The following is a 27,474-nucleotide window of genomic DNA, read 5'->3' as shown; positions in this document are numbered from 1 at the left end:
CATTTGAGTTACAAAGTCAGAACAGAAGGGAGAGACGCAGGCTCTGGGGGTGGCCCTGTGTGAGGTGGGGGAGGGGCAGGCAGGCAAGCAGCAGTGATCACTTTGGAGATTATGAATGTATCACTGCAGACCGAACAAAATCCAGATAACCAGAAGTCTGTGCCCGGTTCACGGACAGTAGCGCTCTGCCACTTGAGGGAGATTTAAGATCTAGAAGCACACTGAAAACTGGAGTGAGAGTTAAGAGATGGTGTTCAACTCCCCTGTCTTGCTTCACATGGGCTCAGAGACTCGGGCATGTCACCTGGACTCCTTCTCTAATCTGAACAAGCAGCCTGAAGTGCAGTCTTTGCAGCTCCTTGACAGTATGTCACCCAGACTAAGTACTTCTGCATCTATCTCAGAACACAGCGTCTATAATCCTGGAATGAAAACTATGTCCATATGTTCAGACGATACTAGGACTTCTTTTAAATTCAAATATTCTCTCATTAGCAGGCTATTTTTTATTCCATAGCTGCTTTATTGATTTTCCCCTTATTTCTAGGCACATAATATTCATCCTCAATTGTATCATTATCAACTATTTCACACAATTTTGTGCAATTTAAAGACACATTTTCAACTCCCAGTTAAAATTTCTGATCACTGATTTAAATATATCAAACAGCCATGGTATACTGAAATTGAAAACTTCAATACTGTCAAAACAGCAGTTCCTGCAAAGTGACAACACTGCCACAATGAAACAGATGTGTGTAAACACCCATGTTGTATGAGCTTGTGATTGACAGATGTAAGGCCAGTCAAATCTACCAAGAACCCCAAAGAACGCAGAGCCAGAGCTTGTTCATACTGTTCACCTCATGGAAAACTCTGGTTCCTCCAGTAAGTCCAGCAAACCTGTCTTCCTCCCAACCACTACCCACCCTCAATTTTAACTAGCCCGTCTGGTATCCCCTAGATCTTGGTCAGAGTCCCCACTGTAACACCACTCATCATCTGTGGTGGTTGCTTCCACGTTTGTCTCCTCTCCCAGCTCACACGTGCGCCAAAGGGCAGGGTGTGTGATTTGTCTGTCTTTGGGTCTGGCACGCTGGCTGCCAGTAATGGGTGTACAGGAAAGATCTGCAGATGACCGTAGACAGGTTAGCTCTCTTGAACAACAATAAATTGTCATATATATATGTAATAAATACATAATGCATATGTAATATAATACATATGTATTATACATACATACGTGTGTACATATATATGTATATATAAAAACAAATGTCAGAAAAGTACTTGTGAAAACTCTGGATTAGTAATAAATGAAAAAAATAGAATTACTAATCACTGCCACTTTCCCTCAAAAGGCAAGGCAATCTGATACAGGAAACAGACAAATATTGAATATCCATTTTTCTTAAAATATTCTATGAAAATTCCACCCTTCAACTATATCTTTGAGACAACAAATTGTCCGTCAAATCATAAACCAGAAATTAAGCATTATACACGCTAACCACATAAATATAAAGGAGAGCTCCAAGCAGATAAATAAGCATGCTATTTTTAAAATGTTTGAAGAGATTTATAACTTTCCACTTTTAAACTCTAATGCTATGCATTACTTTCTCAAAGTATAGATCCAGTAACACACTTCAATATTACTGACCAACTATTTAATTAAATCTACTTCAGCGCCATCCCTACAAAGTGCCGCCTGCTGACACACGTCACACTAAGTGACAGAGGGGCTGCCGGGGCTTGTACACCAGGAGCACCTGAGAAGACAGACGTGCTTCCAGGCGAAGGGTCTCTCCTGCCGACTGACTCATGCAGCTTTATCCTCACATTTCAAACGTACGCCCGTCTTTTCAAAGATAAACATTTACACAGCCTTGGTTGACCAATTCTTGCACCTGACTTTGTTAAATAAATGAATAGGAAAAAATTTCCCCCAAAGCCTGGCTACAGATAATAAAAAGGGCTTGAGGGGGCTTGTGAAGGAAAAGAACTCACTCTGTAACGTGTGTGCTCCGGTCAGTTTGGGTTATGTTAATTTATGGATGTAAATGCAAGCAAACTTGTTAATTAATTAAACAAAAGGTTGTGCATTTTCAGAGCCTGAAGTGATTAATAATTAGTTCACACAGGTTACATATTAATTACAGAGGAACATAGCCACTAACCAGTTCCAGGACCATAAAAATAACAAAGCTACTTCAAGAAGATAGATGTATCATTCAAATGTGATTTTTTTTTTCCTTCTCTCAAATGTGGCTCCATTATGGAGGTAAGAATGAAAGGTAATATTCTGATTTTGGTTTCCAGAAAATACAAAAATGACACATTTCGTGCTCTCTGAAATTATCATTTCACTACAAAAGTTGTGGTGCTTGGGCAACAAATATGGAAAAGAAGAACTAAGAAAATCTGATGAAAGTTGGTGATGCTGAATACAAGTCTATAACCTACAGACAACCGTAGGGACCTGGAGAGCTGAACTTTTATAGGTAACTGTACATCTGACCCCTACATACTCATTTATCACTTTAGAAGTGTATAGAATTTTAAAAAATACTTTTCTGAGACAAAGGACAACTTTGTTAGGTGAAAAAATTGTTAAAAACTCAAAGGAAATCTTAGACGAGAGAGAGAAAAGAAACTAGGATTTGTTCCCTCCTACGTGTTAGGTGACTGGGCTGGGGGCTCTACACATTTGTGGGGCCATGCCCTGCAAGTCTGTAACACAGGAGCTGTTAAAACTCCAGTTTTACAAATGAACTAACCACGACTCAGGGAGGTTAATATCTTTACCTAAGGTCACACAGTCAGTAAGAGGTGGAGCTACTAACATGTAAACTTTAGTCTGTCTTATTTCTCTCTGCGTGCTTTCCCAAAACCATGTATTTATTCTTAAGAACTCAAAGAGTTGGTGTCCTAAAATTACATAGGTTCTCAACAAAATACAGGCAACACATCCAATTGAGGAAAGCATTATTCTAAGAGTCAGGAAAGAAACCCTACTTCTAGGTCCTCCTTTTTCATCTATTTACTAAGCTATGTCCCGGAAAAATTAAAACAGTCAGGCCGTACGAACCTAAGATGAGTGGGTGGAGAAGGAGCAGAACATGGAACTCAGGTTGGTTTCTCTTACCTGCAAGTAAATGCTATGGACTGAATGTGGCCCCCAAATTCATATTTTGAATCCTGACATCCAGTGTGATAGGGATTGGGGGTGTAGCCTTTGGCAGGTGATCAGGTCACCAGCGCCAAGCCCTAATGAATGGGATCGATGCTCTTAGGGAAGAGGACCCCAGAGAGCTTGCGTGCCCCTCAGCCACGGGAGACCATGGTTAAAAGACCCATCTATGAACCAGGAAGTGGGCTCCATTATACACCAAACCTGCCAGCATCTTCACCTGGAACCTCCCAGCCTCCAGAACTGTAAGAAGTAAATCTGTGTCATTTACAAGCTCCCCAGTAGCTGGAACAAATTAACACAGTATAAATTCCAGCAATTAAATTCATTCTGATTCCATATTCTTAAAAATAACAGAGTAACAAGCTTATATCATTCTAAAAGTATAACCAGAACCCAGGTTTCTAAATTTTAAATCCAAAATATGCTTTGCCCTATTGTCTCTAATATTCTGAGCCACTGCTTCATTGTTATTTCAAGAGACATAGGACCCTCTTACATGCAAATGGGGGGAAAAGGTATTATACCAAAAATAAATGTAAATGATGTAAAGTTATTTCCCACATTCTCCCAAATTATTCATTACATGTAAATAGGATATATAATAACTTTGTGATAAAACCTGAAGCCTAATTTTTAAAATTTCCTCAATGACCAAGTAAAATTCAAATTAATGTATTTTTTCTTATTCAGGAAATGACAACTTTTAAATTCAGAAAGCTAAACTGACAACACTGATTGATTGATTGCAGGGGGAGGTAATTAGGTTTATTCATTAATATTATTATTTCTTCTTTAATGGATGTACTGGGGATTGAACCCAGGACCTCATGCATGCTAATAAACACACACTCTACCACTTGAGCTATACCCCCTACACCTATTTTAATGTCAGCTGGTTACTTGCTCAACAGCATTACCACACTTTTGTATCTCATAGATGCACAAGATGTTTGTTACAGAATTATTTTCAAGTTAATGAACTGAGTGAGACATACCATGAGATTTCCAATCTAAGATCACAACAATTCTTGAAGTTTTTAATCTATGAATATCATTGTCACCTCAATTATCTGAAGTACCCTAGCAAATAAAACAAAATATAAGCATGTAACACTGTCAAGCATTTTTTCACTTGAGATCAATCCAAGAAGACAAAGAAATTGTAAACATATATGCATCCAACACAGGAGCACCTCAGTTTACAAGGGAAATGTTAACAGACGTAAAGGAGGAAATTAACAGTAACACAATAATAGTGGGGACTTTAATACCCACTGACATCAATGGAGAGATCATCCAGACAGAAAAGCAGTAAGAAAACATTGGCCTTAAATGACACATTAGACCAGATGAACTTAATTGGTATTTATAGGGCATTCCATCTGAAAGCCATAGAACACACATTCTTTTCAATTGTTGCACATGGAATATTCTCCAGGATAAATTACATGGTAGGCCACAAAGCAAGCCTTGGTAAATTTAAGAAATTTGAAATCATATCAAGCATCTTTTATGACCACGACATGAGATCAGAAATCAACTACGAGAAAAAAACTGAAAAAAAAAAAAAAAAACAACACAAACACCTGGAGGCTAAACAATATGCTACTAAGCAACCAATGGATCACAAAATATTTCGAAGAATAAATAAAAAAATACCTAAAGATAAATCAAAATGAAAACATGACAATCCAAAACATGTAAGACGCAGCAAAGGCAGTTCTAACAGTAAAATTTACAGCGATACAAGCTTATGTCAGAAAATAAGAGAAAGTCTCAAACAAACAACCAGAGAAAGAAGAATGAACAAAACCAAAAGTTAGTAGGAGGAAAGAAATCTTAAAGATAAGAGTAGAAATCATACACCAATAAAATGGACAACCTAGAAGAGATGGACAACTTCTTAACAAGGCACAATCTCCCGAGACTGGACCAGGAAGGAATAGAAAATTATAGGAGACCAACACCAGTACTGACATTTAAAATGTCATTAAAAAACTCCCAACAAACAAAAGTCCAGGACCAAGTAGCTCCACGGGCGAATTCTACCAACCATTTAGAGAAGAGTAAACGCCTATTCTTCCAAAACTATTTCAAAACACAGCAGAGGTAGGAATACCTCCAAAGTCATTCTATGGGACCACCATCACCTAGAACCAGACAAAGATATCACCCAAACCAGAAAACATGACAAAAAACTAAAATTAAAGGCCACTATCACTGATGCATATAGATGAAAAAATCCTCAACAAATACTAGCTCTAATGGTACCTTAAAAGGATCACATACCATGATCAAGTGGGATTTACCCCAGGGATACAAGGATTTCTCAATATCTGGAAATCAATCAATGTGAAACATTACATTAACAAATTGAAGAATAAAAACCATATGATCATCTCAAGAGATACAGAAAAAGCTTCTCATAAAATTCAATATCCATTTATGATAAAAAAAAATCCCAGAAAGTGGGCACAGAGGGAACTTACCTCAATATAATAAAAGCCATATATGACAAACCTACAGCTAACATCATACTCAATGGCAAATGTAAAAAGCATTTCCTCTAAGATCAGGAACAAGACAAGGATGCCCATTCTCACTCTTTCATTCAACATAGTTTTGGAAGTACTAGCCAAAGCAATCAGAAAAGAAAAGAAATAAAAGGAACCCAAGTGGGAAAAGAAGTAAAACAGTCAGTGTTTGCAAATGACATAATGCTATACACAGAAAATCCTGAAGACACTACCAGAAAGCTAACAGAGCAAATCACTGAATTCAGTAAAGTTGCATGATACAAAATTAATACGCAGAAATCTGTTGCATTTCTATACACTAACAATGAAATCAAAAAAGAAATGAAGGAAACAATCCCATTTACTATTGCATAAAAAGGATAAAACACCTAGGAATAAATCTGCCTAAGGAGGCAAAATATCTGTACTCTGAAAACTTTGATAAGACACTGATAAAGAAACTGAAGCCAACACAAACAGATGGAAAGATTTACCACATTCATGAATTGGAAGAATCAATATTGTTAAAATGGCCACACTACCTACGGCAATATACAGATGCAATGCAACTCCTATCAAATTACCAATGGTATTTTTCACAGAACTGGACAAATAATTTTAATATTTTAATGGAAACACAAAAGAACTAGAATAGCCAAAGCACTCTTGACAAAGAACAGAGCTGGAGGAATCAAGCTTCCTGACTTCAGCCTATACTGCAGTGTGGCAGTAGTCAAAAAAATATGGTATTGACACAAAACAGACACATAGATCAATGGGACAGGGTAGAAAGGCCACAGATCAACCCACACAGCCTTCTACACTGTTGGTGAGATTATAAATTAATGTAGCCACCATGGAGAACATTTTAAATAATGGCTCTGTTTAACAACTGGTTCATAAAATTCCTGAAAGTTTACCAGTCAGATCTTGTGAACTAGCTGGCTCTCGCCCACCATTGCTGGCTGAGCCCACCTCCACTCCAACACCTTTGTTCTCTAGCCAAATTTTACACAGGGGTGGCCCTGTTGTACAGTTCTGGTCCAAGAGACACAGACGGAAGTGTCTCCTGGGAGAGCTTTTGCTTCCTGGTGATGGGATCTGCCTTTTCTTTCCTTTCCCATTCTGCTGGGAAAGGAACAGAAGTGCTGTAGCTGCAATGGCCTTAGTACCCTGAGGGGAACGCAAGCACTTTGCAAACACAGTGCCTGGCTGTGTGGCATCGCTGAACTGGCACCAATAACCCCCTACTCTGAGCTTCTCACTATGAAGAAAAAAAATGTTCAATTACCATGATTCGCTCTTTGTCCTTTGAAAGAAAAAGCATTCCTAAGTGATACAGAACTAAAACACTCCAGGGCTTTTGGCCAGTCTTGACTTGCTTGTCATCCTGAGTCTAGATACTGCATATTAATTCAGAGGCAAAGATTGGGTTTATTTTTTTTAAATACCCTAATCCAAATTTTGAATAACTGGACTGACCTAGGTTTGTTTTGGTCTATCTGACCATTTGTTCTGGATTCAAATTGTCTTCTGATATATGTTGAGGTTGTATGCAAAGAAGCCTCTCCCGTTCTCCCTCTCAGTTGATTTGTGGAATACAGGAACCAGAGGCTATGTAAGAAACAGAACATCGATTGGTACTTTCCAGGGGTTGGAGGTGGAGGGTGGCAAAATGGATGAAGGTGGTCAATAGGTGCAAAATTCCAGTTGTAAGATAAGTAAGTTCTGGGGAGGTAATCTACAGCAAGGTGATTATAACTAACAATCCTGTATTGTATATTTGAAGGCTGCTAAGAGAATAGAGTTTAAAAGTTCTCACCACACCCACACACACAAATTGTAACTATGTGAGGTGATAGATTTTTAACTCATCTTATTATGGTAATCATTTTGAAATACATACGTATATAAAATCACTATATTGCATACCTTAATATATGTAACGTTATATGTCAATTGGATGTCAAAAAAAGCTGGAAAAATACTCAAAATATGCTCAGGTAGACACTAGTATGATTTCTATTGTTAGGACATAATACAGAATTGGGATTTACCCCTGGGGAAGAAATAAGCAACTGAGTAATTTTTAGTAGCGAGTGGTCATTCTGACAGCAGTAGGGAGAGTAAACTCTAGTTTGGTAAGAGAGAGCAGGCAGGGGCAGCTGGTGATAATCATGGGGGCTTTAGACACAGGAGTGGTGAGACTGAAGGTCTGCCTTGAAGGAAGCGCCTCAAGTTATCAGTCAGAAAGGAAACAGAAGAACCAAGAATGGCTCCTCATGATTTTGGGTTTTTTTTTTGTTTTTTATATTATCCTGAGAAACCATGAGCCTTTTCAGTAAGATATTAATACAATGAATGCTAATGTTTATGAAGCATTGTATATATGTATATATGTATTTTTTGACTCATTTCAATCTCACTTAACCCTGTAGGTTAGCCTTTTTGTTACTCCTAGTTCCTAGATAAAAAAAACTTAGAGCGGTTAATAGCTAGTCACTAAATCAAAGAACATTCTTATACTTTATATCATTTTGATTTAAATTCTCACATCAACTCTACAATGTCTTTAATGCAGATATTATTATTCTTACTTCAGAATGAATCTAACTTGTCCTCAAATTGATTAGGACAATTAACCTGAAAATCAGTTGCAAAGATGAGATTGTAATTAGAGTTTCTTCAGTTCATATTGTTGTCTTTTCCAAGGGCTTTAGATACAACATTAGAATTGAGAGTTCTGTTTGAGTCTTATACATCCAGGTGGCAGCATCATGACTCAACGTAGCTTAAATGTGCACTAGAGTATCTTAACACATGATTCCTGAAAGTTTAAGGGGATATCTGACAATACTGGTTGAATTTATGGTTGGTTGTCATGCATACGGAAGAGACAGGGCTAGCGAAACTCGATCCCCAATCACGTCTACGACACCCACAGGTTCTCAGTAGGAAGGAGGGCCTGACTGTGGAGCCTAGGCACGGGTAGCTTGTTTAATTCCAAATTCTCAGCCTTGGCAAGTAGCCTGGGCTAGGGACAAGCATTGACCTTATTTTTCCTTTTTTTAAACTTGAGAAAATAGTTCACACAATACCTTTCTAGCAATGCATCCCATCCTGATTGAGGGAGAAAATCATGGCTCTTTTGAAGTTTTTCTTCTAGGCAGGTTTCCTTTCCTGTTAAAAACAAAGAAACAACATAATTTAATTTTAAAGAAGATGTGTCCAAAATTCTCTTTTAGGAATGAGGAAGTCCTATGTTACAGTTCCACGGCCGTGCAGTCCAGTTCTTGAGAATGTGAGCTTTCACTGCAGACCTGGATTTTAGTCCCAGCTCTGTCACTTGGCCAACTGGTTAACCTTTCAGAGGCTCAATTCCCTCGTGTTTAAAATGGGAAAACTAAAATTCAGCTATATTTTACAGCTGAATCTGCAACTAATGTCTTCTTTGTTTTGTAGAAATGAGCAAAAAAAAAAGGGAAAGGGGAGAAGAAGGGAGCCCAGACAGCAACTGAATGGAAACCTGCGCACCTACTTGGCGAGGAGGAGGTGCTATCAGGAATCTATACAGAGTAAGTTTTAGTTAATGCTAATAAGCACATCTTGTTGAATTGACTTCTTGTTTATTAGCCAAAGATAATAATTGCATTTTAAACTAAAAGTGTATTACAACTGTCATTAGCCTTGTCAAACTGCTAAATTTGAAAAATGCTAATACAATTTTCACTTCAAAAATCACGTTATCTCCTTGATCCGTCCCCACATCCTTTCTCTTTATTGCTGCTTGCTGAACGGCATACTACCTTTTTAATTCTGCATCTTTGTTTCATAGCACTCTCATTTGTACTCCTAAAATCAGATGTTCCTTTCATAGAACACAATATCCTAATTAAAATATTAAAAGATGCTTTTTGAATGAAGAGAATTCACACTGCCATAAAAAATGCTCAGAATGATGCAGGATTTTTCCTTTTTATACTTCAATGATTCTTTCTCTCTAAATTATTTCTAGTTATGGAATTAACCCTCTTTAGCCTTCAGGGTGCATTAAAACTGTGGAAGAGGAACAGGCAGCAAAATGAATTCAAGCAAAAAGAAAGTGTTGAAGTCATAGTAAAATTCTGAAAAAATATTTAACATTTTTATTTTCTAATTAACCCCCACCAAGGTGTCTTATTGTTTTTGATTGACTGTTTCATTTGGCCTCCTTCAATTTGCAGGGCAGGGCTAAGCACATTTTGGGTTCACAGCTCATTGTTTTTCTATTTGTGGAAATCCAGTCCCTTGTGTCATTTGACTTTCTTTCCTTTCTCCATTCTCCATTCTCATCCCACTCACTTTTACTGAGGTGTTTGAAATCCTTACAATTTTCTCTTAAATATCTTTTGTAATTATACATATTTTAAGTTAGCTAAATGATGCCTTATTCTGTTTCCTACTCTCGACTCAACACTATGACTTTGAGGTCTGGATATTATTGCTGAATGTATCTGTATATTCTAGATATATTTGTGAAACATTTGTAGACTTTTTTTTTTATTCTGTATTTTACAATTACCTCTATTGTGTCATTTTATAAAAAGAAATTTGGTGTTTTTTTTTTAAGTCCATTTTGTCTTATTTAGTTAATACTTCCTTATATGGTTAGACCTCTGGGTCTTCTCACCCTACAAGTTGACTGTGTGGCCTCAGCCAATCAGATATTTTCTATTTTCCTCTTCCTTGCTCTTTATTCTTTATCCTATAAAAGTTTCTTGCCTTCTACCCATTTTGCAGTTCTCCGCAATTAAGACAGTCCACTTCATGAAATGTGAAATAAAATTTGTTTATATCATCTAAATTGTCTTCTTTAATGATTTTAACAGCAGAATGAAGTAAAGAGAAAGAAATTTAGTTTAACGTGACTCTACTGTATATTATAGACATTACCTAGAACCTTTAAATGATTTCACCAAGTACTATCTTGTTAAATTTGAAAGAAATTTCAAGTCTGAGTAGAATGAATAAAACTTTTACTGAGGTCTAGAATCTCATAATGCCAATTAAAATAAAGTAAGATGAGAGAGCAAATCAAAAATACCTGTGGGGAAAAATATCTTTCTTGGTAGATTCTTCAATTTATTTGGACAAGGGTCAGGCAAAATATTAACCTGTAGTATGTGGGTTTTAATTTTGAGGTTTCAGATTCATTCAAAACCACAGTAATTTACAAGTAAGAGGAGGAAAATATATAATTCTTTTGATAATTAAAAATTTATGAAACAAAGTCAAGAAAAATACATAATTAGGCCTTCTAAACCAACTGAAGAAATTTAATTCATTATACTTCCTCAGACATTGAGTAACTTGTTATAAATCTGATATTAAATCAAAGAAAAAACAATAATATATTCCTTTATAATCTTAATCTCCTTCTTATACTCCCTTTTTTGGTTAATGTTACCAAGTCTATTTAGGGAACCAGACCAGAAATAAGGAAGCACTTCCATTTCCCAAATCATAAGTATCTTTTAAAATGCATATTTGAAATAGGTCCTCACTAAATCACACTTGTTAAACGAATGAACAAATAAATAGAAGTCCATCTAATTCTACTATTGGAACTAGATGAAGACCAGAGAAATAGTCTGTCATTTTTTTTAAATTGCCCCAAGAATTTGAGAATACATAGACCCACAAGAAAATACTTTCTTCCTCAGTTGAGTAATTAAATCAGGTAATGTATGTAAACCAACGACTACCTTCTCTGTGCGACATTCGACCTCCGTTCTCCCGCTGAATTTGGCGCCGAAAGCTCGGGATGGCGGCGGCGGCGGCGGCGGCGGCGGCGGCGGGGGAAGCGGCGGCGGCGGGGGAAGCGGCGAGGGAAGCGGCGAGGGAAGCGGCGGCAGCGGCGGCGGCGGCCGCGGCAGAGGAAGCGGCGGCGGCGGCGGCGGCAGCGGCGAGGGAAGCGGCGGCGGCAGCGGCGGCAGCGGCGGCGGCGGCAGAGGAAGCGGCGGCAGCGGCGAGGGAAGCGGCGGCGGCGGCCGCGGCAGAGGAAGCGGCGGCGGCGGCCGCGGCAGCGGCGAGGGAAGCGGCGGCGGCAGCGGCGGCGGCCGCGGCAGAGGAAGCGGCGGCGGCGGCCGCGGCAGCGGCGAGGGAAGCGGCGGCGGCGGCCGCGGCAGCGGCGAGGGAAGCGGCGGCGGCGGCGGCGGCGGCCGCGGCAGAGGAAGCGGCGGCGGCGGCAGCGGCGAGGGAAGCGGCGGCGGCAGCGGCGAGGGAAGCGGCGGCGGCCGCGGCAGAGGAAGCGGCGGCGGCGGCGGCGGGGGAAGCGGCGGCAGCAGCGGCGGCGCCCGCGGCCGCGGCAGAGGAAGCGGCGGCGGCGGCAGCGGCGAGGGAAGCGGTGGCGGCAGCGGCGGCGGCGGCAGCGGCGAGGGAAGCGGCAGCAGCGAGGGAAGCGGCGGCGGCGGCGAGGGAAGCGGCGGCCGCGGCCGCCTGAGCGCATGCGCGCGGACTCCCTCCCCTGCCGTCGCGCCTGCGCAGTCGCGCCACCACAGCTTCTGGAAATTTTCGTCTCACCTGCAGAGGGAGCGACGCCGGGCGGAGTTGAGGAGTATCCGTCCCCGCAGTGTGGAGGGCTGAATCGGACAGGAACCGCTTCCCTTTTGAAAACGTCTCAGCAGAGTACTGTGACCCTATTACGGCTTTAATGAAATGTCGTGAAGGACTGGGGAGAAAATGTACTTTCTTTCTGTGAGGAAACAGCACGCAGGAGGAGCGCGGAGGGGAAGGCGCCGACATTTCAAAGGAGCCGAAACTCAGACGGCCTGTGGGGGAGGATGCGCTGAGCCTGCGGAGGTAAGAAGCTGCTTTTCTGTTCTGGGTTCCTTTCTACTTTGCACTAGAAGTACCGTCACTAAGTTATATACGTTCTCAGATAACTCTTTGGAAAGCAAAATCTTAAGTCTTAACAAAGTTCATTTTGCTACAGACTCTTATTTTTTGCTGTTTAATTAGAAGGTACTTCTGACACATTTGATCCAAAGCTCTCATTAAATACCAGCAGGAAAAGCTTTAATGCCAATCATGCAGAAACCACGTGGTTTGACAAATTCTTTTTAATGATCTCCTAAACATATTAAAAGCAGTATCATGGCCAAGAAATGTAAATAAGATGAACCAATTTATACTTATGTAAACATATCATAAGAATTACATTAAAAATTAAACACCATTAAAATTATTTTTATTAGTAAAGTTATGCCCCTTGCACATTGAACTCAAAGAATTATATGTATTTTTCCTACCAAAAATTCCTACTGAAAAATTGTGCTCTACACTGGAATTTGACACATTGTAAAATGATAACTCAATTAAAAAATGTTAAAAAGAAATAAACTCAGAGCCTAATATTAATATCACACACACAAAAAGTAAAATATTGGCTGTATTCCCTGGGCTGTACAATAAATCTTGTAGCTTATTTATTTTATACATGGTAGTTTATACCTCTTAATCCCCTCTCCTTAAACTGTGCCTTTCCCCTTCCGTCTCCCCACTGATAGCCACTAGTTTGTTCTCTTTATCTGTGGGTCTGTTTCTTTTTTGATATTCACTAGCTTGATGTATTTTTTAGATTCCACATATAAGTGATATCATACAATATTTCTTTCTCTGATCTATTTCACTTAGCATAATACCCTCCAAATCTATCCATGTTGTTGCAAATGGCAAAATTTCATTCTTTTGTATGGCTGAGTAGTTTTCCATTGTGTGTGTGTGTGTGTGTGTGTGTGTGTGTGTGTATGTGTATGTATACACATACACACACACACATGTTTACAGTACATGAAAAGTTGCCCAGCATCACTGATTATCAGGGAAATGCAAATTACAACTTCAATCAGGTAATAACTCACATCTGTCAGAATGGCTGTCATCAAGAACACAAGTAGCAGATGTTGGCAAGGATGTGGAGAAAAGGGAAGCCTCTTACACTGTTGGTGGGAAAGTAAATTGGTGTAGCCACTGTGGAAAACTGTATAGAGGTTTCTCAAAAAACTAAAAAGAGAACTACCATATGACTTAGCAATTCCACTCCTGGGTATATATTTGAAAGAAACAAAAACACTAATTTGAAAAGATACATGCACCCTACTATTCATAGCCACATTATTTATAATTGCCAAGATATGGAAGTAACCTAAGTGTCCATCAAGAGATGAATGGATATAGGGCTATTGACCGATCTGACTCATGGTTGAAAAGATTGGTTTAGTTGCTGTGCTAAGAATAGACCATCAAGAGGGAAGGGCAGAAGCAGCATAGAAGGAAAGAGGCTTGCATATCCAAATGGGAGATGATGGTGACTCAGACTTGGGTAGTTAACAGTGCAGGTAGAGTGATCACATTCTGAATATTTTAAATATATCCAAAGTTCTAGACAATGCAGTATGAAAGAAAATGAGAAGCCAGAGATGTCACAGTTTTGACCTAAACAGTGGTGAAGATGGAATCACTATCAAGAAAAAAATTAAAGAATGCAAGGGAGTAGGTTTGTATGGGGTGAGATCAGGAGTTCAGTGGAGAAATAAAGAAATCCGCTGGATGAGTCTAGACTTCTAGAGGGAGGTCTGGACTAGACATATGACTTTATGAGTCATTAGCATATAGAAGATAATTGAAAGGCAGTCAGGTTGGATATCACCAGAGGGAGTGAGTGTTGATAGAGACAAGATGTTTGTTTACCCTAACAGTAGGAGGATGAGGAGAAGAGACTTCTCTAAAGAAGATGGAGAAGGTGAAGCACAGGAAAAACCAAGACATTGTTTTGTCCTTGAAGGCAAATTAAGGAGGAAGGAATGACCAACTGATGGTAAATGCTGATGGGTCAAGGAAGGAGAGGACTGAGAATTAAACATGCAGAAAATAGTGTGTGTGGGTCAAATAAAAGCCTTTAAGTAAATTAGTTTCTTTTTCCATATAAATATCAGAATCTTTCATGAGGCAATAACCCTATAATTATTAAAAACACATCTTTAGAATGAGATGGACCTGGACTTGAGTCCCAGCTCTGCACCCATAAGTTTGTAACTTTGAGATGATAACTTAACCTTCATGAACTTCAGTTTCCTCATCTGTAGAAAGTGGTAGTAATATCTACATCATAAAGTGTTTGGAGGGATTAAATATTTAAGTGCTGGTCATCTTCCTGACATTTGCTGAGTGCTAATAAATGGAAGTTGTTATGATTATTGTAATTATAGTTTTAATTATTAAGCCTAGTAGTAAAGGCTGCCTTAAACCTCTTCATCCCAGTTGTTCACTATGGTCTCCTGTGGTGTTTCTGGTCCAGTCAGAGTTACTGCTCGTCATTGCCAGAATATTCTCTGCTTTTTCTTTCCTGTTGTTAGACCGTGTGTTTTCCTCAAGTTAGAATACCTTCCACCGATCTTTTCCTATCAGGAGCCTGCCCCATTCTTCAAACCCTTGCTCAGATCCCTGAGTAAGAGGGTCCAGAAGAGGTCCAAATCTTCTCTGACCCCAGAGGATGAGGGCAGGGGATGTGGTCAGAATGACTTCTGCACTGTATACCCCTAGATTATGGTCTTCTCTGTAGTGACTCTAGCTAGGGTGGGCAGAAGCTAAGGTCTGCTGTGGATGAAGAGAGAATAACTCTTACTGCTGTAGTTTCAATCATCTTCCCATACTCTCTCCTCCCTTGATGGATGGTAGAGAAACCAGGATTAGATTAAGCTCGTGAAGGTAGCTACTGCAGTGAATGGCCTACCAGATACTTGAGACATGGCACATGTCTAGAGAAGACCACTACCTTATTATTATGAGAAGCACATAAGAGATGCTATAGCATGTTGGCAATTGACAGCTCTGTTCTCTGTCAAATGGAGTTTCACATCCTATTTCTGTAGTTTCTTAGAAGCTGTTATCTTGGACAAGTTATTTAACTTTCCTGAAGTCCAGTTTATTCATCTAAGTACATAATCATAGTTCATTAAAATTTGACAAGATGTGTATGATTACAGTGTCTATATGCAACAGGCACTAAATAAGCAGTGATCATACAAGTACACGTTGTATGGCAGTTTACAAAGTATGTTTATATAAAAGTAATTTGTGAGAAAGATGAGCTCTGTCTCCATTAAATGTCCTAGAAAACCTACTGACTTTTGAGCTGTCTCCTCTATGCCTTGTGCTATCCATGGCAGGAGATAGTTTTATATTCATATTTTTGTCCCAGGGTCGGGTAGAGTCCATGTAGCATGGCAAACCTTTAGTGTTTTTTAAATTGAGCTTTAAAGACGTTCAGTGACTTTTTCAAGATCCCTCAAGCAAGAAAGTTGCCAATCAATGTGGGATTCATACAAGTCATCAAGTTCAATGAGCTTTCTACTCTGATTTTCCAGTGGATGGTATATCTGATTGTAATATCATGTCCCCTGGTGGTCCAGACCTTAAATAAATTTGTCATTTGTTAGATACGATTTTATTTCAGCTAGAAATTTCCATTATTTTAGCTCTAGGAGTCTAATTATTTATGAGGTGTTAATGTGGGGATTAGGAGTCGGGGGAAGGCGATTAAAGGCCCTAGAATCTGTAGTGCCCTGGTAGAGGCCATCCCTTCTGTAGAGGGAAGTCTGCAGTTGGATTGGTGTTTGGCTTCAGGTGTTGGTAGTTCACTTTTCTGGCTCATGGCTAAGTATTTCTAAGGCATAATTACTGAATTAGACAGTCTATACATTGGCTGTGACAAGGACAGTGTTTGCAAGCCTTTAGTTTATGCGTTTTGAGATCAGAAGTTCTGTAGGTCTCATTTGAATGTTTATCTCTAGACAAATCCTTTCCATTAATTGGTTTATACTTTACTCAGTGAATATCTGTTGAGAAATGTAAATGTTAAACGACTCACTTTCATCCCAGAAAAAGTTTTCCACGTTTTAGAATGAAACATCATAAATAAGGATCAACAGCTTTTTTGCTTTTTTCCTGATAGTCAAAGCCAGACTTCAGTAACGTGGCATTCTGGAAAACCACTACATTCCTTGATGAGTCTATTTCACAAGCTCCCCAATTAATATGAAGTCATTAAAATGATCTAGAGAGAATATTATGGTTCAAAATGAGAGAAGCTGAAGCATAAGAGAGTAAAATTTAAATTGTATATAAAGACCCTGAACTACTTGAAAGGTACAATATACAAACTATTGTCAAATTGTGATTTCGGGTCTTACATTTAAGTCTTAAATCCATTTTGAATTTATTTTTGTGTATGGTGTATAATCTATACAAATATCAAATCACCATGTTGTACCCATGAAACTAATATAATTAAGTCAACCATTACTTCAATTAAAAAATGACTGTGTCTAACATGGGGTTTCTGTGCAGCTCAGCGAAGACCAGTGAAGAATTCTGAAATTGTGATTCAGTCAAATGATGGCAAATAGGTTTTCACTTGTGAATCACTTCAGATTGAAAAATACTCAGGAGTATTTTTTTTTTTTTAAAAGACCTTAAAGCTGCTCCTGTCTTTGTTGGGGAGATTGCTAGGGGTAAGCAGCGGTGTGTATACTGTGAGTGCAGGAGGAAAGAGTGACCACATGCATCCTTCCTCTTTGCTTTGTGGACCTGGGCAAAGCCTTAGGTTAATCCTGGAGAGAATGTGAATCCATTTCATTACTTTGAGATTTTTAAAAAATATACTTTCGATATGTCCTTAACAACTCACAGATAATTCATCTGAACTGTCTCCTTTTTAGATTAAATCTGAGGCAGATATCTGCAATATGTTAGCTAAGTGGGGAGGGAGTAGATTAAAGATGCTTCAGGTTCTTGAGTTATCTCTTCTAGAACTTACTGACAAGAGGAGCAAACTTGGGCAGGTTTCTGTAGCTCTCTCTTCAAGGGACCCCTTTGGCATCTGGTGAAACATTTAGCTCTATGTGGTGTTTGGGCATCTCCAAATGAAACACCAAATGCAAATATTATAAGTCAATCAAGAAATATATATTTTATATATATATATATATTTATCATTTGGTTTGAAATGGTGAGTAAAGACTAGGCATTGCCTGCCCTCTAGAACTTACTCCTCTGTTGAGGGACTATTGACTGAATAACATAAGAATTTATAAAACATTGTCAATGAATGTGTATTATTTCAAACTTATGTGCATAAAGCATTATTAAGTGGTCTTGAGCAAGTTTTCAGGAAGGTATCTGTAATCCATTATTGCTTCTTGCCTGGTTTTTGCATTTACAGCTAATGACATGAAAAAAAAAAAGTATGCCAGGAAATAAACACTCCCCCCCCCGGCCCCACTTTTTGGTAACAATTTTCTCCCTATTTGGGTCTTTTGATTCATCAAGTTAAAATCATTATAGTAATGAGTTCCAAATAAAGATCTATTGACGTGTGACAGACACAGTGAACACAGTAGATGAATTGAAACCTGACTCAGAGGAAAAGAAATTTGTTTTAAACACTTCCTGCCTTCCCACCGCATGTACGTCAGCCTCTTGGTAATTTTGAAGATGAATTCAGCTGAACGTACTAGACAAAAATATTTTTTCCCCTACTTTCCCAGGATTAAAGTGTTTGGTTTTAACAGGAACTTCAGAATTAATCTTTGTGTGCTTCCTTATCTTTTCTGGCTCCACTGAGCTTTTTAAACATAAATGCCCTGAGGCAGCACACCACTCATCTTAAAACACTGGAGGCTCTGAACATGACAATCACAGGGTTCTCTTTACCACCAACTATTAGAAACAAATTGCAGGCCTCTGTCTCTTTCTTGCCCTCCGTAGGGAAAAGCCACCCCCTCAGTGCTCCCCAGCCACCCTGCCTGTCCTGATTGAATCTCCACGTCTTGCTTCTCTGTCAGTGGGGCCCTGGGCCATGTGTTCAGGTTGTAACACCTAGTGTTTAACTAGGAGAAGCATGACTTACTCTAATTGCTTGGGAACAAAACAAACAAAAACCTTTCACTGAAGTAGATCCCAGAAGTGGATCTGTTGGCTTTTTGTACCAGGAAGGCAAAAATCCAGCACAGGTGCTCAGAGCAAAGGATTCATTCCCATTCTTCATCCTGTAGCAGAAAGTAGTGGTGCTATTTAGTATATGGTTTTGTTTTACAAAGTTTTAGGAAATGAATCTCTTCATCACCACCCTCACCCAACACACATGTTAAAGCAAAAAGAAAGTCCAGTTAGATACATATGTTTTATAAATCAGACAGTAGAGAATAATAGGGCCATTTTGAAAGTGGCATTTTTGAAGAATAATTGTCAAATGGTAAAATGTGTTATAATGATTCATCTACATGATAAGAGGCTCTCAGCAGTTCTCCAAGGTGAAATTTGCAAAAAAAAAAAAATTGTTAGGGTCTGACAGTTCTTTCCTAATGCTAATATGAAATTAACATTAGACTGAGCCCCTGAATGCCCTTCCTCCAGGAAGACATCTTTGGCCTGGCATTTAAGTTCATAGACTCTAACATCTGGAGCCTGTTTAAACACCTAATCTCAATTTTTCCAGTTCCCTGTTTGGCAGGCAGAGTTCTAAAAATGCTCCCCAAGATTTTGCACTCTAATTTCTGGAACCTGTGAATATGATGAGAGATCATTCCTATGTAAGATTATGTTATGTGGCACAGTTGACCTTGAGATAGATTATCCAGGTAAACCTTATCTAATTATTTAGAATCCCTTTAAATTTTTCTTTTCTTTTTTTTTTTTTTTACAGCTGGTAGGAAAATGAAAAGTTAACTTTGATGATCTCTTGCTGGTTATGATGGAGGGTACGCATGCCAGTGAATACAAGCAGCCTTTAGGAGCTGAGTGCCTCTAGCTCCCTCCACCCCCACCTCCCCGAGGCTGATGGCCAGCTACTAGGAAAGGATTATCTAGTCTGACACCCACAAGGAACTGAACTTGCCAACATTTTTAAGGCACTTGGAAACAAATATTTTTCCAAGGTGCCTATGTAAGAACATATTTGGGTGACCTTGATTTTGGTCTTTTGAGACCCTGAGGATATAACCTAGTTGCACTCTCTGGGTATCCAGCTACAAAACTGTGAGCTAATAAATGGATGTTATTTTAAGGTGCTTAGTTTGTAGTAATTTGTTACAGAGCACATAGGTATACCCTACCTTCCTTATTGATACCCAGGTCTTGCTGAGAATAAATTGGAGCTGAAAAATAAGAATGTTAAGTCCCTGGAGACTTTTATTCCTTTAGACACTTGAGTTTGATAGAAGAGTTTTGGGATTAAAATATGCAAGCTTTATAGTCTCTTATTAATGAATGTCCATCATTGTCTTATCAAACATTCAAAAGTAAATTCAATAACTTTTAAGATAGAATAATAGGAGGTTTTATATGCTGAGTAGAAAAGGAACCCCATCTCATAAACACAGTGTGCTTCTCTTTGTACCTGGTAGTAACTGATAGGAATGAGAGAGAATTAGGCTCTTGGCCTTAATGAGACTGAAGTATTAAAAAGAGAACATCACAGCCATTTACTTCTCAACATTAGAGATTATTAACACATTTAGAGGAAGTTCATTTTACAGTAATACACTTTGCTACATCATTTAATATTTGATTCATTTGGATTTATCTTTAGGGAAATAGTGAAGTATTTAGCATAAATTGTAACTTTACTGTACGATAAAATGTGAATGTTTTATGGAAGCACACCCAGTAAAGTAGGCTTTATTGGGTGGGTACATTCAAGATCAGCAATAGAGCAAAGTGATGTGTAATGATCATATAAAATCTTGGTAGGAGTATAAATTTAGATTCTTTTTTAATGTGGGAATGGATTTTAGTGTTTAATTTATAAATGTGGCTAGTCTTATTTATGGATATATGTGTATATCTATTGATACATATAAAAGCTTCTGTACAAGACCCTGCAAAATGAAACTTGCCTGACTAATGGATGTTTAGAGAATATTCTGACTAATTGAGTTTTCTATTTAAATTTTGGCCATGATAATTGAAAATCTTTCTCAAGTATACTATTCTGCTTTCTTGCCTTAATAGGTATACTATCCTGAAACTAAACATATTTTGAGTTCTCATAGATTCAAAGGAGTTACTAACTCAAGGGTTAATGTCAACAATTTGAAGTCATTCATACATTGAAGTATTTGTCTTTAGAGTAAATTCATAGGTATTTATCTGAACTTTTTCATATACCATCAGAAATGTTCTCTTAAAGTAAAATGAAGAGTAATAAAGAGTTGTGTGAAAGTTTCTTTGATTTTGCTTCCAGGTAACTGAGGGGCATTTGTGGGTGTGTGCATAAATAATTATTATGTTTGCAATCCATAAAACTGTAGGAAAATAGAAACACAAAGAGAAAAATACAAAAATCATGCATGATCTCACCTCACTGTTTATCTCTTGGGATATATTCTTTTGAGTTATTTTTAGTTGATGCAATAATATTAAGTGCAGTTATATTGAATATACTACATTAATTATATTAAATATTAAGCAATAATTATATCAAATTATAATTATATTTAATATAATGTTAAATAAATATAAAATGCTTATGCCAGTACCTAAATTTAAAGAACTGTTTGCAGTGTGGACCTCATATAGGAAAGATGAAGAGATCAGTCTTTAAGAGAGAGGTGATGGAAAGGGTAGAGTGTTAGGACTTCAAAGGCAAATAAATGTAGGCTACCTCTTTCTAATGGAAAAGAGAAGTGACAGAGTAATGGGTAATTTAGAAGGTGTTTATATTAGTCTTGGAATGTCGTCACAGAGGCAGATATACACACATACTCAGACACATGTATATCCCCCCCTGGACCTTGTGGGTGGTAGTAAGAAAACACTGGGTTACTGAGAATAAACCGCAAATTCCATCATTGATGAGTAATTGAGGGTGACTCTCTACTCAACAATGCACAATCTGTTCGAGTCCTTGACATTCAAAGAAACCAGTGTTACTGCACATGGAGAGAAATTTTCTGGTGTACTGAGGGATGTCTTTTCTTTCCCTGTTGGTTAATCATACAATTTTAGAACTGGATGAAATCTTAAAAATATTTTAATACTACCTCACTTAATGAAGGAGAATAATAAAATTCAGGGAGTTAAATTGCCATGTTGAGAATCATTAAACCTTTTTAATAATGATCAACAAACTTTTTTTTTGATGTATGTATTTTTTTAATTTATAGTTTACAATGTGTCAATTTCTGGTGTACAGCATAATGCCTTAGTCATACATGAACATACATATATTCATTTTCATATTTTTCACCGTAAGTTACTACAAGATACTGAATGTAGTTTCCTGTGCTATACAGTATGGACTTGTTGTTTATCTATTTTACATATATTAGTATCTGCAAATCTCGAACTCCCTGTTTATCCCTTCCCTCCCCCTCCCCCTAAGTTTTATTTCTATGACTGGGAGTCTGTTCCTGTTTTGTAAATAAGTTCATTTGTCTTTTTTTTTTAGATTCCACATACAAGTGATATCGTACTGTATTTTTCTTTCTCTTTCTGACTTACTTAGAATGACAATCTCCAGGTCCATCCATGTTGCTGCAAATGGCATCGTTTTATTCTTTTTTATGGCTGAGTTGTATTCCATTGTATAAATATACTACAACTTCTTTATCCAGTCATCTGTCCATGGACATTTAGGTCATTTCCATATCTCAGCTATTGTAAATAGTGCTGCTATGAACATTGGGGTACACGTATCTTTTTGAATTAAGGTTCCTTCTGGATATATGCTCAGGAGTTGAATATTGAATCATATTGTAAGTCTATTTTTAGTTTTTTGAGAAATCTCCATACTGTTTTCCCTAATGGCTGCACCAAACTACATTCCCACCAACAATGTAGGAGGGTTCCCTTTTCTCCACAACCTCTCCAGCATTTATTGTTTATGGACTTTTGAATGATGGCTATTCTGACTGGTGTGAGGTGATACCTCATTTTAGTTTTGATTTGTATTTCTCTGATAATTAGCGGTATTGAGCATTTTTCCATTTGCCTCTTGGCCATTTGTATGTCTTCATTGGAGAATTGCTTGTTTAGAGGTCTGCCCATTTTTGGATTGGGTTGTTTTTGTTTTTATTATTAGATTGTATGAGCTGTTTATATATTCTGGAAATTAAGCCCTTGTCAGTCTCATTGTTTGCAAATATTTTCTCCCATTCCATTGATTGTCTTTTTGTTTTGCTTATGGTTTCCTTTGCTGTGCAAAAGCTTGTAAGCTTAATTAGGTCCCATTTGTTTATTTTTGCTTTTATTTCTATTCCTGGGTAGACTGCCCTAGGAGAACATTGCTAAGATTTATGTCAGAGAATGTTTTGCTTATGGTTTCTTCTAGGAGGTTTATAGTGTCTTGTCCTACATTTAAGTTTTAAGCCATTTTGAGTTTGTTTTTGTGTATGGGTGAAGGAGTGTTCTAACTTCATAGATTTACATGCAGCTGTCCAGTAAGAACTCTTGTCCCTTAATTTTCTTTCCACTCCTTTTCTGAACTACACAATAATATCAATTGATAAATACTTACTGGGGACCTTCGACGTTCAGGAAGATATTTAAATTAGTAGTAATAAAAAACATTTATTGCAGTGTCTCTGACGTTAAGGTATTTACATGTATGGCTCAATTATAAAAACAAATCCATATACTATTAAGCTAATAACCATATGAATTAGACTAAGAACAATAACATACTATGAAAAAGAAGGTACTGGGCTAGAATCATTAGAAAATATTTTTTTGAAGAAGTGGTAGAGATTTTGGAAGTATTTTTCAGGGTTTGGTACAGAACTGCCTTGGAAATAGTTATCACAATAATTTTTAGTTTTAAAAATGCTATGTTACTATTTAAAATTTTATTTCTAATTTTATTTGATTGTAATTACAGAGTATAGTCTGTACAAGTTATACTGTAAAGTTTTTATTAGTATTTTTTTTGCTGCATTTGGCAGATACTTCAAGAAAGTTTACTCATATATTTAAATCTTTATATTTACTTTTCTATAATTTACTTTACTTGGTTTATTTTTCTGTAAGAACTATGGTTCTATTAATATTTTCTTATATTTTTATTAATTTTTGCTTCTTTTTTTTAAATGCTTTATTGTAAGCACATCAGTGTCACTGACTTTTGTATCTTCATGCTGGTTTTTACCTACTTCATTAGTATCAAATGATCTTATTTCCCTTAATGACTTTTTCTCTTAAATTTCTTTTTATCTGAAGTTAATTTGCTCATTTTCCTTTTTTTTTTTTTTTGGCCCCTGATCTTTATTCAGTCTTTTTCTGTCTTTTCAGCTTTGGTGTACTTTTTCAAAGTACCTCGTAGCTTTTTAATATTTTTTGGCAACAGCTTTATTGAGATATAATTCATATACCTTACACTTCACTGAACTAAAGTATAAAATTTAATGAGTTTTAGTATATTAAGAGTTGCACAACTATCACTGCAATTTTAGAACAGTTTCATCACCTCGAAACAAAATCCTGTACCCATTAGTCATCACCTCTCACTCACTGTATCCCTCGACCCCAGCCCTAATCAATCACTAATTTACTTTCTGTCTATAGATTTGTCTCTTCTGGACATTTCTTATAAATGGAATCATATAAGACATGGCCTTTGTGTCTGGCTTCTTTTCATTTAGCATAACGTTTTCAAGGTTTTTACATGTTTCAAGCATCTGTTGGGACTTCATTTCTTTTTATGGTTGGATAATATTCCATTGCATGCTTATATCACATTTTTATCCATTCATCACCTGATGGACATTTGGGTTATTTCCACTTTTTAGCCATTATGAATAATGCTGCCATAAACGTTCGTGTACAAGTTTTTGTGTGGAAATGTGTTTTCATTTCTTTTGTGTATATGCCTTGGAGTGCGATTGTTGGGTCAGATGGGAAGTCTATGTTCTTTTTTTTTTTTTTTTCTTCTTTTTTTGAGGAACTGCCAGATTGTTTTCCAAAGTGAATGTACCATTTTACATCCCACCAGCAGTGTATGAGGGTTCCAGTTTTTCCATACCCTTTCCATGCCCATGTTATCTCTTTTTTATTATAGTCATCCTAGTAAGTGTGAAATAGTATCTTGTGGTTTTGATTTGCATTTCCCTGAAGATTAATGACGTTGAACTTATTTTCATGAGCATGTTGCCTTGCACTTGTGTAGTATCTTTGGGAAAAATGTCTGTTGGGTTTTATGAGAGTCGTTACTTTTTAAGACAGAAGATCGAGCACTTTACATTCATTGACTAAACCAGTTTTTTTTTCTTTACATAAAATTGAAGAACAGGCAGTTTACAATTATCAATTTTTGGTGTGCAGCATACTATTCCAGTCATACATATACATATACATATATTTGTTTTCTTATTTTTTTATTGTTGGTTACTACGAGATATTAAATATAGTTCCCTTTGCTATACAGAAAAAACTTATCGTTGCAATATTTGTTCCTTTGTCTTTTGATGTTTTCTATTTTTTGATACTTTACTATATGAACTTATTTAACTTTTCCAAATGATTTGATGGTTATGAATACTAGTTTCAACCATTTGATGGTTCTATTTAAAACTTGGAAAATCTTTTACTTACTCATCTTTGGTTATTAAAACAAGATGAATATTCAGAAGTATCTTCTGAGTCCCACTCAGGCAAAATGAGGCATTTACTAAACTTTTACTCCCACTTTTCTTTCCATTCCCAGATTATATATATATAGAAGCTTAGATATGAAAACCATTAGATTATCATATAATCATGTTACAAACATCTATTTTGAGGACTATTTTGCATTCAATTCCCATTTATTATTACTCAATTCTTTTTTAAATTGGTTTCACTGTGTATTTAAAGTTTTTCGATTTACTTTTTTCTCCTATATTATCCTATTGTTTTTGGTCCATCATTTAGTCAATTGTATAAAACACAAATTTTTTCAAGAAAGGTATAAATTGGCATATTGGAACACAGGGATAGCTGGAAAAATTTGTTTCTTTCACACATAAATTAGATAGCAATTAGTCTTTTACTTCAAAGATATTGACATATATTAGTGTTTTAGACTAAAATTAGCTTGATGATAAAATTGTGATTTTTTTTATTGTTATATTTCTTTTTCTTCCCATATGTTTAATGATATTTTTGTTATTCGTATACTCAGTATTTTCCAGAGTATGTTTAAATATAGATTGCTTTTTTGTCATTTTGACTGTTCTTCTCATGACAGTTTTTGTCCTTTAATTTTACAGTTTCTGAAAGTATTTTTAATTATATTATTGATTTGTTTTTATGTCAAAATTGCTCTTTTTTCCCTTAAGCTAAGTATGAAGTTTTAAACTTTTTTGGTTATCTTTCATTTCTGTTCCATTCAATTTTATTAAATTATAGTCTGCCAGTATCTACTGAGCATCATTATATACTGGGCTGTGCTGAGAATAGATGACGGACACACATCTTGGTCTCCCGAAACTTCAGTGTAGTTGATAAAAACATTAGAGTTGGGGTATATGCAGTGGAAAGGGAAGTACGTGCAGCTCAATAGAGTTTAACATGAGGAACCTTATTTTAGCAATGGGGTAAGGGAAGGCCTTGTGGAGAAATTAAAAAGTAAGGTGAAACTTAAGGATGGGTACTATTAAGTGATTCAGGGTGGTGATATTGACAGTGTGGTGGTGTTTAGGGAGTGCTAAGAGACAGAGGGATTACTCAGGCTGCCTGAAAAAAAAAAAAACAAAAACAAAATAAAAGAAAATCCAGAAATACCATGCAGCAGGAGTCACCAAACAATAACCTATTGTCTGATTTCATAAATCAAGTTTTATTGGATGATGATCATGCCCATTTGTTCATATATTTGTCTATGACTCCTTCCATGTGATGATGGCAGAGTTGAATAGTTGCACAAAGACCTGATGGCCCATGAAGCCTAAAATTTTATTATCTGGCTCTAGAGAGAAAAACTTTGTCGACTCCTGCTACAAAAGGATGAAAATCTGGTTTTTAATTTGTCTGTCTATAAGTCAGTTGTCTATCTCAAATGGTTGGAACACACAACAGGATTCTGAGCCAGTAGGCATGTTTTATGGGAAGGTGAATTCATATTTTTAGTTTCTTTGCACCTATGTGCAAAGCATAGATGGGTAAAGTACCTCCCCTTCACCAATTTTATCCATGGATTTGCAGCTTATGGAAACCCTCAGATCTTGTCAGTAACTAGTCTGCCAGCTTTTGTTTTGTTCTGTGTGTTTGTGTTTTAGAGAGAAATTACGAGAGACCACACAGGAAAATCTGCACAGTTGTTCAGCTGTGTCTGTAAATTATGTATGACACTTGAGATCTTGGTAGTAATCTGTTGTTGTTGGGTTAGGAATTGATGGCATGGCCTAACTCTTACCTTCTGGGTTGCTCTAATATAGTTATTAATACCATTATCCCTTCAATTTACTGGTTTTAAAATACTCCAGTTAACCTTGACACTCACCTTTTATACAGTTTTTAAACTGGATATCAATAGGCAAAAGAATGAAGTTGGACACTTCCCTAACACTATATATATAAATTAGCTCAAAACATGTCAAAAACCTAAAAATGTAAAACTCCTAAAATATAGAGCAGAAACTTCACAACATTGACTTTGTCAATGACTTCCTGCCTCTGACACCAAAGACACAGGCAACAAAAGAAAAAAGTTGATTAGACTTCATGAAAATTTTAAAAAATTATGCATCA

The 27,474-nt window shown here is 37.1% G+C and overlaps 2 protein-coding genes across 9 annotated transcripts in view; one reads left to right on the top strand and one right to left on the bottom strand.

Moving 5' to 3' along the window:
* Positions 1–500: 500 nt before the first annotated feature.
* LOC140688154 (uncharacterized) lies at positions 501–12,495 on the bottom strand. Its single transcript, XM_072946907.1, has 4 exons — positions 11,457–12,495; positions 8,811–8,892; positions 7,195–7,326; positions 501–1,128 (listed from the first exon to the last, which is right to left on the bottom strand). Exons 1-4 carry the CDS (start codon positions 12,493–12,495, stop codon positions 1,041–1,043), a joined length of 1,341 nt encoding a protein of 446 aa, XP_072803008.1. The 3' UTR covers positions 501–1,040.
* The window catches only part of LOC140687919 (uncharacterized), a 106,052-nt gene continuing 90,864 nt past the window's right edge, over positions 12,287–27,474 (top strand). For all 8 annotated transcript variants that reach the window (XR_012062543.1, XM_072945849.1, XM_072945848.1 and 5 more), the window contains exon 1: positions 12,287–12,552. The gene's annotated coding sequence lies outside the window, so the exon portion shown is untranslated. The remainder of the gene's footprint in view (positions 12,553–27,474) is intronic.

The sequence above is a fragment of the Vicugna pacos genome, chromosome 21 (genome assembly GCF_048564905.1).
Source record: "Vicugna pacos chromosome 21, VicPac4, whole genome shotgun sequence".
In the NCBI taxonomy this organism is placed as follows: domain Eukaryota; kingdom Metazoa; phylum Chordata; class Mammalia; order Artiodactyla; family Camelidae; genus Vicugna; species Vicugna pacos.
This window is presented reverse-complemented; position numbering and strand designations above follow the sequence as displayed.

Coding starts and splice junctions, on each gene's coding strand:
- LOC140688154 (XM_072946907.1), bottom strand. CDS start 12,495: ATGTCGGCGCCTTCCCCTCCGCGCTCCTCCTGCGTGCTGTTTCCTCAC. Junction 8,893..11,456: donor TCGAATGTCGCACAGAGAAG/GTAGTCGTTGGT, acceptor TGTTTTTAACAG/GAAAGGAAACCTGCCTAGAA. Junction 1,129..7,194: donor ATAGACCAAAACAAACCTAG/GTCAGTCCAGTT, acceptor GGTCATCTGCAG/ATCTTTCCTGTACACCCATT.